The following is a 16,847-nucleotide window of genomic DNA, read 5'->3' as shown; positions in this document are numbered from 1 at the left end:
AGCTATGTATTAGATTTGTTGGGCTATAACGTAAATGTAAACTCTCTGCCTATCTTGATAAATGAGGAAAAAAGGCACGATAATTAATTTAAATAAGTATTATATTTATTTTTTTGATTCAGATGATTAGCAACAATAGTTGCCACGAACAGGAACAATCTGCAAACAAAAGATCTTCTTCAGTTCAGGACGAACAAAAACAGATGGTAAATGTCAAAACACTGAAGATTATTAAATCGACCGTTAGCTTCGTCCATTTTTTACTTATACTCACCCATGCATTGCATAACAACTAGTGATGGGCAGGGAAAGAAAAAATTGGGTGGGAAAGAAAAAATATCGGGAAAATATGGGAAAATAAAATAAACACCCGAAAAATTCCCGAATCATGGGAAAATATTTTTTATTTAATTATTTTTAATCTTATTATTATTTGTATGTCGTTTCCATGTCTCGGGTCGGGTCTGTCATGGAGTCCCGGACTTTTGGAAAGCGTGCGTGGGGCCGAAGCCAACACGTACAGGCCCCTTAAGACAATTTACTCTAAATGTGTTGTGACACCAACCGGCGATTATCCCTGTATGCACTATGGGAGTGCACCCAAAGACAATCCCTGGTTCGTGTAGGACTATTGCAGATTATGGGAACAAAAGGAATTGGGCTTATTGGGTTGGGGTTAGTGAACCTATATACTGGGGCTATGGGGGACTATGGCGCCTGCTCGACCAATGTTAATAACAGAGATACATTGGGCAGGCGGTGACTCGTCACTCACTGGTTGGGCCACCTATCTACCCGTCGCGACTGGACGGCAAGGCAGCCACATGGTTGTGAGCATCTCAGGTTGTCAAGAGGTGTACACCGCTTTCTGCGAGGCGGTTTACCCGCCTTATCAACTCGCGACTTATGCATCTTTCACTTCCACCCTGCGAGCGTATAGCTATAACGCCCCACTCTGGCCAATGAAGGCAAGCCAGAGGTGAGAGTCCTGCGGCCCCCGCTAAAGTCCACTCCGGCCAGTCAGTACTGTCACCATCTTTGTTGCTCTTCTTTGGACTCTCTCTAGTAGTGCAATGTCCTTCCGATAGTAGAGTCTCCATATTTGAAACCCATGTTCTAACAGCGGTCTGAGGTAAGTAAGTTTTGTAAAGCCTAAGAAACAATTCCGTATCGGGAGTTATCCTTCTCAGTGATTCCAATAATGTGTTCGTCCCACTTTAGATTATATGTTATCGTTATGCCAAGGTCCTTTTGTTTTTTAACACACTCGAGAGGTTTTGAGTCAATGGTGTAACTCAACGTGGGGTGGTTACTGCCAACATGCAACACAGTGCATTTGTCTACGTTTAATGTGATTAGCCAATCTCGGGTCCAAGCAATTACTCTATCAAGATCATCTTGGATTATATTATGGCTAATAAGTGGATTCCCCGTTATTTTCGTGTCATCTGCAAAGAGTGATATATCAGACATGATACCATGTTTAAGATCTGTAAGGTAGATACTGAATAAAATAGGTCCTAACACCGATCCCTGCGGCACACCGCTGAGGACTTTTCTGGGAACAGAGTATGATTCTCCGATGCGCACAGAGAATGTGCGATTTGACAGGAAGTCTTCAATCCACTTCACGACATTGCCTCTGATTCCAAAGGGCTCTAATTTAGCAATCAATGGTGTGACAGGAACTCGATCAAAAGCTTTTTCATAGTCCAAGTAAATAATATCTGTAGGTATTCGTGCCTCCCAATTTCTTGCACAAACCATGTTGCTCCTCGATGATGACATTCTCTCGTGCCAAAAGCAAGGATGCTTTTTCATGCAAAGATATCTACATATTATAGGATATATAGGAATATATCCTATAATATGTAGATATCTTTGCATGGAATTATTAAAATCGAACATTCCATTCGAAATATATTACAAAGGAGATCATCGGCTTTCCATACTTTGGCCGGCCCAAATTTGAAAGTGCCGGTCAGAGAAAATAAAAGTGTCAAACCTTTCGAGTAGATTGTTCTGAACATTTTTTACTATGACACCAGACGTGTATGACCATTAGTTTGGCTTTAATTGGATTTTAAAAATCTCGACTTTTCATACATTTTGAAAAAATAATATTATGTCCGTTGGGAAAATGAGGTATACAGGCGTATTACAAAGGACCTTTAGAACATTTATTAGTATGGCGCCAAACTTCTATAACCATTATTTGGACTTTCAGTTTTGGTTAATATGTTAAAATGCCGGCCATCGAAAAAAATACGTCGAATCTGTCTAATAGTTGCTTCTCAATATTTTTTAATAACACCAAACATCTATGACCATTATTTTGACTTTTATTGGAATTTACGTTTTAGTTTAAATATGAAAAATGCCGACCAGCAAAAATATCATGTTGAGAGTATCGAGTAGATGTCTGTAAACATTTTTTTCTATAGCGCCAAACTTGTATGACCATTAGTTTAGCTTTTAGGGTATTTTAAAAATCTTGATTTCTTATTTATTTTGTATGAAAATAAAGTGCTTTGGGTAAAAAATGCGGTACGGCGGATTACAAAGGACCTTTAGAACATTTAATAATCTGGCGCAAAACATTTTTGACCGTTATCTTGACTTTTTATTCGTCTCTCTTTCCGTTTTGGTTCAAATGGGAAAATGTCAGCCAGCGAAACAAAATAAGTCAAATCTTTTGGTAAACGACTTGAACGACGTATTTTTACTATACTACCAAATGTCGACTTTGGCTTTTATTGGACTTTTTAAAAAACTTTTTTTTATACATTTTAACAATGACAACAAGCAGAGCTTTCCCAATAACTAGTTATTAGTCAGATAAATACTTTGTGTTTTTGTTTTGTGTGTTGTTAGGTAAACTTCTATATTAATACTATCTGATTTTAGATATGACGTTGGCTGTAGTTTTTGCATTCGACTCAACGTTACGGCCTTAGTTTAGGTTGAATTATAGTATTGATTCACCTTGACCGTAAATGGTTACCACCCTCCAAAGATAAGTTTGCCATCTAGTGACGAAACTCGTATATTGGCATGACGTCTGAAGTATCTGTTAGGGAAAACAGGAGTCGGGTAGTTGTACTTTGCAAGTATGCCTATCACAATGTCCTGGTGCTACTCAGCCGATAAATTCAAATTCAAATTAAATTTAATTTTATTTTTCAAAAGACGACCATCATATTACGCCTTTAGCAAGATAGTTCCATTATCACTAGATAAAACTTTTTTTTTTTTTTTTGGAAAATCGAATTAAGTTCAAAATATTGGTCATAGTCGTTTAATGCCATAGTAATAAACATTCTGACGATCCTTTAAATAACGCGCCTGTTATATTTTATTTTTATACAAAATGAATCAAAAATCAAGTTTTTTTTAAATCCAACAAAAGCCAAACTAATTAATGGTCATACACGTTTTTGTCATAGTGAATAATGTTTACAGGTATCTTCTCGATAGCTTTGACATGTGTTTTTTGCTGACCGGCACTTTTCACACAGAAACTATAACGTAAAGTCCAACAAAAGTCAAAATAATGGTCATAGACGTTTGGTGCCCTTATAATAAATGGTCAAATGGATAAGTTCTAACGGGATATACAAATATTGTTTCATTACCGGCACTTCACATTTTCACCAAAAATTTATGAAAATTCAGTTTTTTTTAATTCGAATAAAACCGAAAATATTGACCCTACAGCTTTGGTGCCATAGTAATAAATGCTCAGACGGATAAGTTCTAAGGATAATACCATCATTGTTACTTGGCCGGCACTTTACACTTTCACCAAAAATGTATGAAAAATACAGTTTTTTTAAAATCGAATAAAACCGAAGATATTGACCCTACAGCTTTGGTGCCATAGTAATAAATGCTCATATGGATAAGATCTAACGGAATATAGCAAAATTATTTTTTGGCCGGCACTTTGACTTCTGGGCCGAAATCCGATGATCTCCTTTAAGTTTTTTAAGAGTTCATACGACACTACGACAGAAGATAAATTGGGCATAAGTAGGCATACATTATATTTAAATGGTCTTTGTTGGAAATCCTTACTTTTAATACAAATATATGCGATAAAAAATATTTTCCCTTGAAATGGGAATTTTTCGGGTTTTTTCCCTCAGAATTGGGAAAATTCCCAAAACGCGGGAATTTTCCGGGTAAGAACCCAACACTAATAACAACATCCTTGATTTGAGAACCCCGGAAACACTCGCACCAACCTCTATGCGCGTCACAGAATTGCTACTGATTTGTTTTATGGATTTACGACCTTTTAGAATGTCGTGGGGCCAATATTTCGCCGGCGTTTGTTCATAATTTAATAACTCTTCCTGACTTATTATTTATTCGTAGCCTTTCTACATCACTATTCGGAAGCGTGTTTTATTTATATTAATATAATATGTAAAAAAACATAATATAGGATATTTGCAAAAAATAGCCATCGGCACATTGTTAATACCCGGAATAAAAATAAATAAAGTATAGGGCCCCGTGCCGAGGTTTTTCTTGCAGCTTCTTTTTCCCGGCTATACAGGTTGTGAGAAGCTGCAGTAGTTTTAGGAGGATGAGACATTCGTTATGTAAAAATTGACGATTCAAAGTGTTACCTACTGAATAAAGATATTTTTGAATGTGAATTTGTTAAGATAAAGTGCTTCCATTATGTATTTATGTAAGATAAAAAAGTGGACTAAAGACATCACGGAATGGTACCCCAGAGATGGCAAAATTCGAAGAGCAAGATGAGCTGCCACAAGGATGTAGAAGGTCAACACGCAACCGACAGGAGCGACACAGTAAGGACGAGGCCTATGTCCTAAGACAGCCCGTCGTACAAATAGAGAGAAAAAAAAAACAGAAAATTAAACTATTGCTGAATAAAGGTCTAAAAAATATCTTTTTTATTTATTTTATTTGTTAAAGTAGCCATTGCCATGATTTTTTGCTATTTACTTAATACACAAACACGAAATTATTGTTTCAGATATGTTGTGAACAACCTACAAGCTGCAGTGGGAGCAGTGGACCAAATGTAGTCGACGAAAGCATAGAAGACCAAAGTAAGTAGGTAGCTAATCTAGTGAACTAAAATCCCGGTTTTAACCGACTGCAAAAAGGAGGGTTATGTGATTGACCACTGTGTATGTGTGTAGCTTATGTAAGACTGTTCTTCTAGATCACCTGTCAGAATTTAAGAAATGAAGTGTCACTAGAACCATGGTATAAGAAAACCTGGTATGCTCAATTCAATTTATGACAAGCCGCCGTTACTAGCCCATTGATGACGTGTGTTACCATTAAATTGGTACCTGTCTCCAACATTTCAAGGACGTAAATTTTATTATTGAAAATTAAGTGAATTACTGACTAATGTATTTAATTACTATTATTTGTCACATAAGTATATAAAAATCATTAAAATGGTACTGACGTAATTCTTTTACAATGAAAAACATTGAACGTGGGTAAATTATTTTTTACGAAATGGCAACGCAGGGTCGGATGACGTCCGCTAGGCTAACCTTTTAACCAGTTTTGAGCATACCTGGTTTTCTTATACCACGACTAGAACCGTCTTGATTGTCCGGTGGTTATAGTCACTTCCGGATACAATCCTCTTGAAGACGGTACCGAAAAATATCGGTACCGAAGAACGTAATACGATTCTGACGACCCGATTACTCTAGCCATAGAGGCGGTCAATCAGCTCGCGACAACAAACACTTCAGGACCCCGGTCCCCGATACCGACCCTGCCGACGTAGTCGATGATTTCCCTCATTCAAGTGTCTGCCTGTCGCTATCGGCCCACTACTACTTAGGCCTCATCCATCTTTTCAGATTATTTAAAACAGTGTCTAGGAGGCACTTTTTTCATGACTCAGAATCAGAATCAGAATCATTTATTCAACGTAATTATCATGGATAAACTTGTTGAAGGTCAATGTAACATTTTGAATTTACGTCATTTCGCAAGGTGTTATGGCTGAGGAGAAGAAATGACAAGAAACTGCAACAGCAACACATCTTTTAAATCAATGAGGGTACATTACAAGTTATTTAATAACTAGAGGAACACATTTAATACCAGACATGTTTATCATTTAGGTAATCATTAATCTTATAATAAGCTTTTTTACATAAAGTAAGCTTCACGTGAGCTTTAAATTTATTCTCTGACAAATTTAAAATATTATCTGGTATTTTATTGTAAAAACGTATACATAACCCCAAAAAAGATGAATTTAATTTACTTAATCTAGAATTTTGAACAACAATTTTATTTTTATTCCTTGTATTGTAAGTATGCCTTTCACAGTTTCTCGGAAGGAGAGATACATTCTTACGCACATACATAATGTTTTCATAAATATATTGACTTGCGACCGTCAGTATATTTATTTCTTTAAACAGCTCCCTTAAAGAGTCCCTATATAATAGTGTGTCGGGTTTTTAGTTTTAGATCGATATTAGTAGGTAAGTGCGGGCATTAGCTATTTGGCATTCAGGATTAAGTCAGGACTTACGATATTGGAGTATTCAATTCCGGGGTAGAAATATCTTAAAAAGTCGTACGAAATTCCGAAATTCCGGAAAAGGACGCTTTAATTGTACTTATTATCACCACTACCTACGGGGATACCCCAGAAGCGTCCACGTCTTTGTTTTTATGTGTAAAAAACCTTCTTCAACGTGCAATGATCCCGAATTCTTGATACGAAATTGTTCGAAAATTTAAACAAATAGGGTATCATATTAATTACAGGTGACGCGGAGTTGAACAGTGATGATGACCTGAGTGACGACGAGGCGCTGGACACGTCAGTGTCTTGGCCGCGGCAGGCGCCCGCCGCGTCCACTACTGCAGGTAACTGCTGGTAGCATATCATAGTAACCCACTACTGGACGGAGCTGTCTCACACCGCGGCATTTGACGGGTCCAGTTATCTGTATGATAATAATAAAATTAACGAGGAAATAAAACAAATTCATTATAAGAGCGCTTTTAACGATTTTTCTCGGCGATTTCTAATCATATAATATTACCTAATATGTAACATGTTTTCCCATCAAGTTAGATGGTTAGATAAGATGCTTCTGGAAACCTGGCCCTATCAATTCTTCAGGGTAGGAAAGCTGAGCGTGTGAAAAATGGAAAATGCTAGATAGATGTTGATATAGGAGAAGAATTCTTATCTTATATAGCCTAGAGTGTCCCACCGCTGGGCAAAGGCCTCCCTCTATTTCTTCCAAGACTCTCTCCAGTGCTTCCTCCGGCCAGCTTTCCAGGAAAGCATCCAAGTCGTCGCGCCATCTCCGCCTCGGTCTGTCGCGCCTGCGTCTGTCTCTATTCGGAGACCATTCTGTGGTGATCTTAGCCCACAGGTCGTTAGGCATCCGACAAACGTGACCAGGAGAAGAATTATTACTTTAAAATTTCTACTACAAGGGAACCACCAAAAAAATTGGAACTCTGTAACAAAAACAATGTAACTTAAAGAAGAGGATAACAAAAAAGCGACGTCGCGGCGCCTACGCTATTGGATTTATCTTCCTGGTTAAGTTTGGGCTTGTTAGATTAGACTTCCCAAGTACTCTGGTCTTAAATTTTCATTTTTTTTTTATGTGATTGTATGTCGACATACAACAGGAGTGCAATATGGAGACAGGAGAGTAAATTCTGTACTTAAATATTTATTTAAACATCTCATTCAAACAGTCTGTAACTAAGTTAACTGTGCTTTAATACATTTAATATATTTTCAGCGAACTCCACTTCCACAGACAAACCGAGGAATTGGTTTTGTGGGGTTTTTTTGTCAACAAATTTTGCTTATGAAAAATAAACATTTACTTACAGGAGGAAGCAAGGACCCGTGCGATGACGAGAGGTGTGACTCGTGCCGCGGCGGCTTATCAGGGTGAGCACGATACTTGTAAAATAATATTTAAGTGGGTGGATTCAAACACCGATGGTCAGATCTGGGTATCATTACCGTGAACGCAAAAATATTTACATTTACTTTCTCATTTATTATATTAGAATGGATATAATATATATATTATAAGCTTTCTACTCCAAGTCTTTCACGGTGCAAGCTGTCCGTTTGTGGAATTCTCTGCCTGAAAGCATTAGGAGAGCTTCGTCATTGGAGTCCTTTAAACGGCAAGTCAAGGCGCATTTCCTTACCTCTATTTCCTCTTCATCTTCATAATCTATCTACTCCTTTTCTTCCATAGTATATGTAGTAGTTTAAGTAGTGATATTTATTTATTATAACAATTATAATTATGTGTATTATTATTATGTAGTTTATGTAGTCGAAAGTGTATTTATTTTTATATGCACAAGTATTCCCATGCTGCACTATCCCGCTATATTACTTAATATTCAATATCTCCTATACTTAAAGGTTGCCTAGAAGAGATTGCTACTTAGCAATAAGGCCGCCTATTGTACTAATTCTATTTCTCTTTTGTTTTGTATTTTGTTTTTTCCTGTTTGTGCAATAAAGTATTTGTTATGTTATGTTAAGCAATTGCTGGCTTTCTGTTATACCCACACTGTTACCCAAACAACCTTTGAGCGTGAGGTTGCCTTATACTTACCTCGTGCGCGTGGACTTAGCTGCTGCTCTTTTGGTACTTTTCGTTAAGGAATAACATATATGTAAGAAAATTTGTAGGATGTAGTAGATACGTATTGTGTTCCAGTATCCGGCTGATATGCGTGCAGTGCTCGTACAGCCATTGCGCGGCGTGCGAGACTAGCGGTCGCCACCGGCACCACTACATGCTGCGCGTGCCGGCCAACGGACAGAAGGTAGGACTTGTTGTATAACTACATGCTGCGCGTACCGGCCAACGGACAGAAAGTAGGACTTGTTGTATACTATATGCCACGCGTGCCGGCCAACGGACAGAAGGTAACGGCTGTTGGTGAAAATAAATTTATTACAGTAATCCGCCACACACATTATCCCCACTATACTAAGTACACCACAGTGCTCCACTGAGCTGCTGAACTACGATTTGGCGAAGAACTAACTACCTACCCGTATTTATGTATTTAAGTTAAGAATAAATGATTGTTCAAAAATGCCTATATACATTTAACAAAAAACTATTAACTCATTATACTAGTACGGATATAGCATAACGATTATGTACTAAATGTTACAGGGAGTGGTGCAGAAGATCGTGAAAATGATTCAGATGGAACTTGCAGGCGTTGCCTCTTACCAGAAGCCTGATCTACCACCTACTGAGGAACAGTTAATGTACATAATCCATATACAAATAGTTTATGTCCCACTGCACACAGGCCTCCCTCATTTTTTATGGCATTAACTACTTGGCCGGACAAATGGGGAGCGCTGAAGGCTCTCACCCGGTACAACGTTTAAGACAACAGGCCTGAGGGTGCCCAGTTGGGCGCGAACCTCGGCTCAGGGCGGCGTCTGAGAGGAAAAATATTTGAAAGAATTAATCAACCCTAGTGGGTCGATAGCGATAAGCGCTGATTGAGGGAAATCGTCGACCACGCCGGCGGGGTCGGTATCGGGGTCCTGAAGTGTTTGGTGTCGCGAGCTGATTGGCTGCCTCTATGGCTAGAGTAATCGGGTCGTCGGGAACTACAGGCCTCCCTCAGAAGGGGTATAAAACATACTCCTTATACCCCTAAACATACTCCATACTCCTTATATACCTACTCCACATTGCTCCATTGTGGGTTGCTACCACGTACAGTCATGAGCAATATTATGTACCCACTTTAGGACTCTGTCGCACTAGCATATTTGACATTTAGTGAGACTTACAGTTCAATTTGTCAAAAAGGTTAATGTGACATGATACCAAAGTGTATACATATTAATGCTCGTGACCGTACACTACTGTTGCATAACTATCGATATTGTAGATTCCAGTACACGCCACATAATTTTATTTTAAGTTATACCTGTCATTTTCTTATCCGCCGAAATGGAAAGCGACGGATAATCGACAGGCATATTTACGGAACACACGTACATTTTGGGCAGAAAGTTAAATAACCTTCCCAAAATGTTATACTTACTGGCCAATAACCCGACAGAATTAAGTTGACAGCACACGTCGAACGAGTTGTATATGATCGAGATGCCTATTTTATTCGCCCGGGTTATTCATTCGTTTTAAAATTAACAGCTGGTGTCAATCATCCGTCCCTTTCCTTTTTGCACGGATAAGAAATTGACGGGTATAACTTAAAATAAAATTAGAATGTATCTGAAGGAATCGGGGCCAGTACCACGTGAAAATGTGGTACCGATCTCCTATTAATCGGTAAAATCGGTATTGTAATTGCATACCGATAGATATGATAGCGGTAGCTTAACTTTCACCGCTTATACTATTTAACCTTTTCAAACCCTAGCGCATCACCTTTGTGTATTAATATGAAATATTACATAAACAGTCTATATACGTCCCAATGTTAGGCACAGGCCTCCCCTCAATCAACCGGAGGGGGTATGGAACATACTCCACCACGCTGCTCCACTGCGGGTTGGTGGAGGTGTTTTTACGGCTAATAGCCGGGACCAACAGCTTAACGTGCCCTCCGAAGCACGGAATCCTCTTACTTTTTCGGACAATCAGGTGATTCAAGCCTGAAAAGTCCTTACCAAACAAAGGACAGTGTCACAAAGTGATTTCGACAATGTCCCCATCGGGAATCGAACCCGGACCTCCAGATCGTGAGCCTAACGCTCTAACCACTAGACCACGGAGGCTGTTAATTAAATAATATTAAATAATATTGTTAATGAAATATATTTTTTATATTTTCAGAATTAAGACTGAGATTAAAACGGAGCCTGAACCCGATCCTCTGACAGAGGTAAGTGTTGTATGTTTTTCTACTTATACTGATATTTCAGTAGCTGATAAGTATCTGATAGCCAAAAAACGTCACGGTACTTGTAAGTACGGTAGAGTATTCGCGGCGTGGTTTCCGCGCAGTGCGTGCAAGCTTAAAAGCGTTTAAGGTATAAGGTTACCGGTACGAAAGGAGATTTGATTTCATGAGAACACTAGCTGTATGTGTTAAACCCTACTATTAGAACTACAGAATTTTCGTACAAACTTCGCCACCATTTTTTACCCCCTTTGTGAGCACTTACTTCCTAACGTCCTAGGAACCCCCATGTAAACTATAAGACTCTTGTAGTTCCTCAGATGAGACCTCTCGTTTTTAATATGTATAGATAGGGTTGCCATCCGTCCGGGTTTCCCCGGATTTGTCCTAGTTTAGAGGGCATCCGGGGAGCGTCCGGGGAACCTTCCCCGGAATATAATTTAATTATATGCCGGGGAATAATTATTATTTAAATATAATTAAAAAAATAAATAAATAAAAAAAATTGGGCTGGCCGCGAGACACGCACTATGCTCGACGAACCAAGTATATTCACAACCAAGTATACCTATATATGTTTTTGTTTAATGTTTTAATAAGGTTTTGTTTTCTTATTTCAAGAATTAAAAAAGCTAATTTATATAAACAATTTGTAACAAATTGTAATATGATTCTGTTTTGTTAAAATAATGAATGAATAAAAAAGGTGATTTATGACATTTTCAACTGTTTTTTATTACATTGAATATGTTTAAAAGATCTTGTTGACATGTCCGGCTTTCAGACTCTAAAATCCGGGGTTTTCACGCGTCTTGTCCTGTTTTCCAAATTTTAGAGACGGCAACCCTATATATAGATTAAACTTTACCTCCTTACTTGTAACTAACTTCAGGATGCAAGCCCGGAGCAGCTAAGGCCGAACATTCTGGAACAGGCGATGCTGGAAATAGACATTAAGGAGGAGTTTAATAGCGACGAGGTCGTTGACCCACCCTCGCCCCAGTCTGCGCCCCCGCTACTGGCGCAGGAGACTATCTCTGCCAACACCGTTGGCGTCAACCTTCCTATAACTTATCTCCCAGCACACGGTAAGACTATAACATAATATGTTTAGCAAAGAATAAACAGTAATGCTAACGGCGTCCATGTCGCTTGGGTTGAGCGTTAGGCTTACGTTCCTGAGCTCCCGGGTTCGAATCCCCGTGGGGACATCAAAAATCACTTTGTGATCCCTAGTTTCGTTAGGACATTATAGGCATATGCATCTTTTATCTTTGTTTTGGGCAATAATGACCCTTTTTGTTACCCCAGGCACAATTACATCTTCCACCGATTATTTATTCTCTCTTTCTATTTAAGAGCTGCGCTCTTGTCGGTGGAGTAACCGCCATTGCTCTCTTCTTCCCGCCAAAACCTTCACCTCCCGATACGACACGACCTGCACCTTCCCTTTTATTTGTTTCATAAATGTTATCCTAGGTCTACCCCTTCCTCTCTTCCCTTCAATTTTTCCTTCTATAATGATGATTATGATTATTTATTATCAAAATAAAGAGAAGTAAGATAGATATCAACAAAATTCTATGCATAATGTGATCCAAATATCAAGCAACTATTATTTTTCTATATGCTTCTGCCATTAGATTGTATTTTTGAATAATGATATACCCGAGTAATGAGAAAATAGGTAATTATCACGTTAAAACTCGACAGCGCCATCTATATTATTTTCGGCCTGGAAAGTCCCTCATTGGTATATCTTCTTCTATCGTGTGGGTTGAGGTGGAGTACCAACCCCATCAACCCTGGTGTCAGGGTTACTATTGAGCCGCCAAAGGCCCCTGACATGGCTCCTGGTAACGACTACTTACTTACATCAGTAAGTAGTAACCGGGACCAACGGCTTAACGTGCCTTCCGCAGCACGGATCATCTTACTTTCGGACAATCTGGTGATCAGCCAGTAATGTCCTAACCAAACTAGGGACCACAAAGTATTTTTTGTTATATGTCCCCATCGGGAATCGAACCCGGGACCTCCGGATCGTGAGCTCAACGCTCAACTACTGGACCACGGAGGTCATTAGTTTACTTATATTGGTATATTATACAGGGTGTTGGTGACATCGAAACGAAAGTTTGAGGGATGATTCAGGCCATGATTCTTTTTTTTATACTTAATACAAACTTATAAACTAAAAACAATAAATCACATCATTAAACCCCAAAGGGGTTTGGCCTGATGAACATACCGCTATAAAATTACTACAGCTTACTTAAACTAAAAAAAAATATAAGACGTTACTACGTTAGACGTTTATACTTGTTTTGTATGTGTGTGTGTATAGTCTATTATTTATTATTATAGTTTTCTTAGATTATGGTTAGGTATATTTTTAGTATATATGGATTATATTATATTGAGTATTTATTAATACATATTATAGTATGTACGTATAGTATAGAGTATTTATTTTTTGTTGCACCATCCCGCATCCAAGTTTGTAAATGTTTATTTCCTTTTGGTGGTTGCCTGGAAGAAATTGCTCTAGAGCAATAAGGCCTCCCAAATTGTACTGTATTCATGTGTTATGTCTGATTGTTTAAATGTAGTTCTGTGCAATAAAGTATATTTGATTTGATTTGACGTTGATATCAAGTGGATGGTTTGAATCATCCCCCTCAATATTCGTTACGATGTCACTAGCGCCCTGTATAGTCGTGAGCTAAAGTTATGTGTTGCAGGTGCGAGTGTTGCCAGCAAGAGGCGAGCGTCCCCGACGCAACCAAGCGCGCCCAAGATGACGTGCATTGCTGCACCCGGTAGCGGCGGCGGCGTTACTGTTAAGGTAGGCTTGCGAACGAAGGAAGAAAGAAAATTGTTATTTGTTCCACATGTGAGCAAAAATATTTTATTCTCCAAGTGGTGATTTTTTATTTAACTTTCTTTTTACTTGTATTCCCTACGCACTAGTAAGTGCTATAACTGTTCGGAGTTATGGGTCAGAGAAAGAGAATAGAAAAACTTCAGTGAAAGAGAAGAGTTAATTTATTTATCACGCAACACACCCTACGCCATTAGCTGTCAGAGAGGCAGTTGTCAATAATAGACTATAGAGTTATAAAGTAATAGGGATGCGTCACAACCAACACCAGTGATGTGACATTGCTACCATAACAATAACAACATAAATAATTCATGATTTAGTGATCAATCAATGTTTGTTTCGTTCCAGAGTGAACCATTGGCGGCAGACGAAACATTGCAGACACATATTGTAGCAGGCGACTCTGGTGAACAACAAGAACGGACAGGTTAATTTACGTAACCAAACTAAAAAAAAACAACAAAATGTACCCACCTATGTATAATACTAATTAACATGGATGAAGGATAATAGGATTACGAAAGCGGTATATAAAGCGAAGGTTGATGGTAGGGCTGGCAGAGGAAGATCTAGAAGGATGTACATTGACCACATTGGAGATGTCCTTAGAAAAGGTTCAATACGATCTACTCTGAACCGGCGTGCTTGTATGAAACGATTGACGAATGTGGAGGAAGCAAGAGAAGTATGTCAGGTTGGAAGCAAATGAAATTCCATAGTCTCTGCTTACCCCGGGGGGAAAGGCGTGAGTTAATGAATATAATACTAACAAATATCGATCTTGGTCTGAACTGAAGTAAAACAATAACCGTAGTATCTCGTAATCATATATGCCTACTCCTCGCCATGGATATTTATTATAAGGCAGAACCAAGCTCAGATAAAGGATTGGCAGGTCAGACGTACAACAAAATGATTTAAAGAATTAAGGAGTCTCCAATGATGCTTATTCGAGGTACCATCTATTTTTTTAGAGAGAGAGAGAGAAAACGTTTATTCAAACAAACAGCACACAAAACGAAAACAAACATTGAAATTACACTTATAGGCTATATAGCCTATAACTTTACTTAATAACAAATAAAATTAATGACAAAAGTGTTGTGTGAGATATTTTTATTTGAAAAGGTAAAACGAATCTGCATTATATTTGCCTGAAAGGGAAGCAAACGCTGATTTTCAGTCGCACCTACATCATTCGACAAATCCCGGATAAGCAGTTATAGATACAGTTAGAAACATAGATATAAGGCATATTAGATATAAGGAATTTAGATAATAGATATAAGGAATTTAGATAATAGATATAAGGAATTTAGGTTATGGAAATGTTCACATGCATTGTTTTTCTTCTGGACATCTGTCCTTACATAACATATAACATGAACTCACTAATGCAGTAAAGTATATGCAGCATATTCGAATTGCAGTGGTCAAAGGTACATCCATTGCCAGATGTACTAAGTACCCACTTCACCGAGCTCTCTGTTAGACCAACATATCCTTTGTCATTTTTTTTGACGTGATTTATTGTAGATTTGCTGCAGATGGCATTAACTACTTGGCCGGACGAATGGGGAGATCTGAAGCCTTTCACCCGGTACAACGTTTAAGATAAGAGGCCTGAGAGTGCCCAGTTGGGCGCGAACCTCGGCTCAGGGCGTCGTCTGAGAAGAAAAATAGTTGAAAGAATTAGTCGACCACGCCGGCGGGGTCGGTATCGGGGATATCCTTTGTCCGTAATAAAGTAGTTGTATCATAAAGCTAAACCGAAAATCACTTCAAATATTACCATACTTAAACAGCCTTATGTCCCACTGTTGGGCACAGTCTCCTCACTCAACCGGTGGTATGGAGCATACTCCATGCTATAAGCATGTTAAGCATACCTAAATTATCAGTTTATAATTATAATATAATCACTACATAGTATAAAGCAAAGTCGCTTTTTCTGTCCCTATAACCCTATGTACGCTTAAATCTTTAAAACTACGCAACGGATTTTGATGCGGTATCTTTTAATAGATAGAGTGATTCGAGAGGCAGGTTTATATGTATAATAACATCCATTAAATAGTGGAGAAATACTGTTATTTTTGAGGTTTTTAATGTGATGTCGTAAATAATTTCATTTTTTCCTCAGCATTGCACCCGAGCGAAGCTGGGGGTCGCTAGTAATTAATATAATGAAAATGTACTATTTCTTGTTACAGAACGCAATAACACAGGAAGAGCTCCCAAGAAGAAACAGAAACAGTGATATGTTTACTATTGTTTAGTTTAGTTATGAATAATTCTTACTTTTTATGTAAAATAATTAGAATTTTAGTGACAGTATTTAGTTTTAACTGAGATTTAAAGGCAAGTGATATGATAATTATGTACTTTTTAAATTGTTCGAATCTAAGTAGGTACAAGTAAGTACAACAAAGATGCATTTACATTTGTACAAGTGCTAAAGTTGATTGACATATTCAAAAAACTATTTATTTTAATGACTGTTGTTATTTGATAATTTTAGTTCTAATCCTCTTTCATGATTGAATAATTAATTGTTACTGCTCTTTCAACTGAACTTTTTTTATTTTTTACCTCTTTTTTATACCCGATTTCGATAGAGGAAAATGACTAGGTATTTGTCGGCAAGTTGGTGAACCCTCGGAGACGGCTGAACATCTCTAGTACTTGGTGATCTATCAATGTCATACAATTAAAAGGATCAAACCACGTCAGCGGGCCTAGCACCGTAAGCACGCGACTCTTTCTCGCCGCGACAGAGATCGTCTGTCTTTTTCTGTACGGTACTGTGAGAGAGTGACGGGTGACGTATGTCGAGGCGATAAAGAGTCGCGCGCTTACGGTGCTAAGCCCAACTGTCAGCACTATTATTCTATCCTTTTCTGTTGATCACCTCATTTGCTAGAGCGAGAGCGACCGCTCGCGGCAAAATCGACTAGGCGCGCTATAGGATGCTATAACACGAGACGAGACAGGATAAATATACGTAAGTATACGGTAATAAAGGTAGTTT

General features: G+C 38.3%; 1 protein-coding gene across 2 annotated transcripts in view; it reads left to right on the top strand.

The window, feature by feature from the left end:
- Positions 1–16,847, top strand: part of LOC126377866 (uncharacterized) — a 70,787-nt gene that overhangs the window by 26,343 nt on the left and 27,597 nt on the right. The window contains exons 6-15 of one of the 2 annotated variants that reach the window (XM_050025873.1): positions 5,015–5,090; positions 6,796–6,897; positions 7,891–7,951; positions 8,745–8,853; positions 9,213–9,310; positions 10,863–10,911; positions 11,822–12,017; positions 13,674–13,777; positions 14,165–14,243; positions 16,030–16,386. In XM_050025873.1, the coding sequence (XP_049881830.1) occupies positions 5,015–5,090; positions 6,796–6,897; positions 7,891–7,951; positions 8,745–8,853; positions 9,213–9,310; positions 10,863–10,911; positions 11,822–12,017; positions 13,674–13,777; positions 14,165–14,243; positions 16,030–16,076 (921 nt within the window). In that variant the 3' untranslated portion in view covers positions 16,077–16,386. Of the gene's footprint in view, positions 1–5,014; positions 5,091–6,795; positions 6,898–7,890; positions 7,952–8,744; positions 8,854–9,212; positions 9,311–10,862; positions 10,912–11,821; positions 12,018–13,673; positions 13,778–14,164; positions 14,244–16,029; positions 16,387–16,847 lie in introns of those variants that run through there. The other variant, XM_050025872.1, reaches the window with a different exon arrangement.

Source organism: Pectinophora gossypiella, chromosome 24, assembly GCF_024362695.1.
Source record: "Pectinophora gossypiella chromosome 24, ilPecGoss1.1, whole genome shotgun sequence".
In the NCBI taxonomy this organism is placed as follows: domain Eukaryota; kingdom Metazoa; phylum Arthropoda; class Insecta; order Lepidoptera; family Gelechiidae; genus Pectinophora; species Pectinophora gossypiella.
The sequence above is the reverse complement of the archived record's forward strand: the minus strand, read 5'-3'. Positions and strand labels throughout refer to the sequence as shown.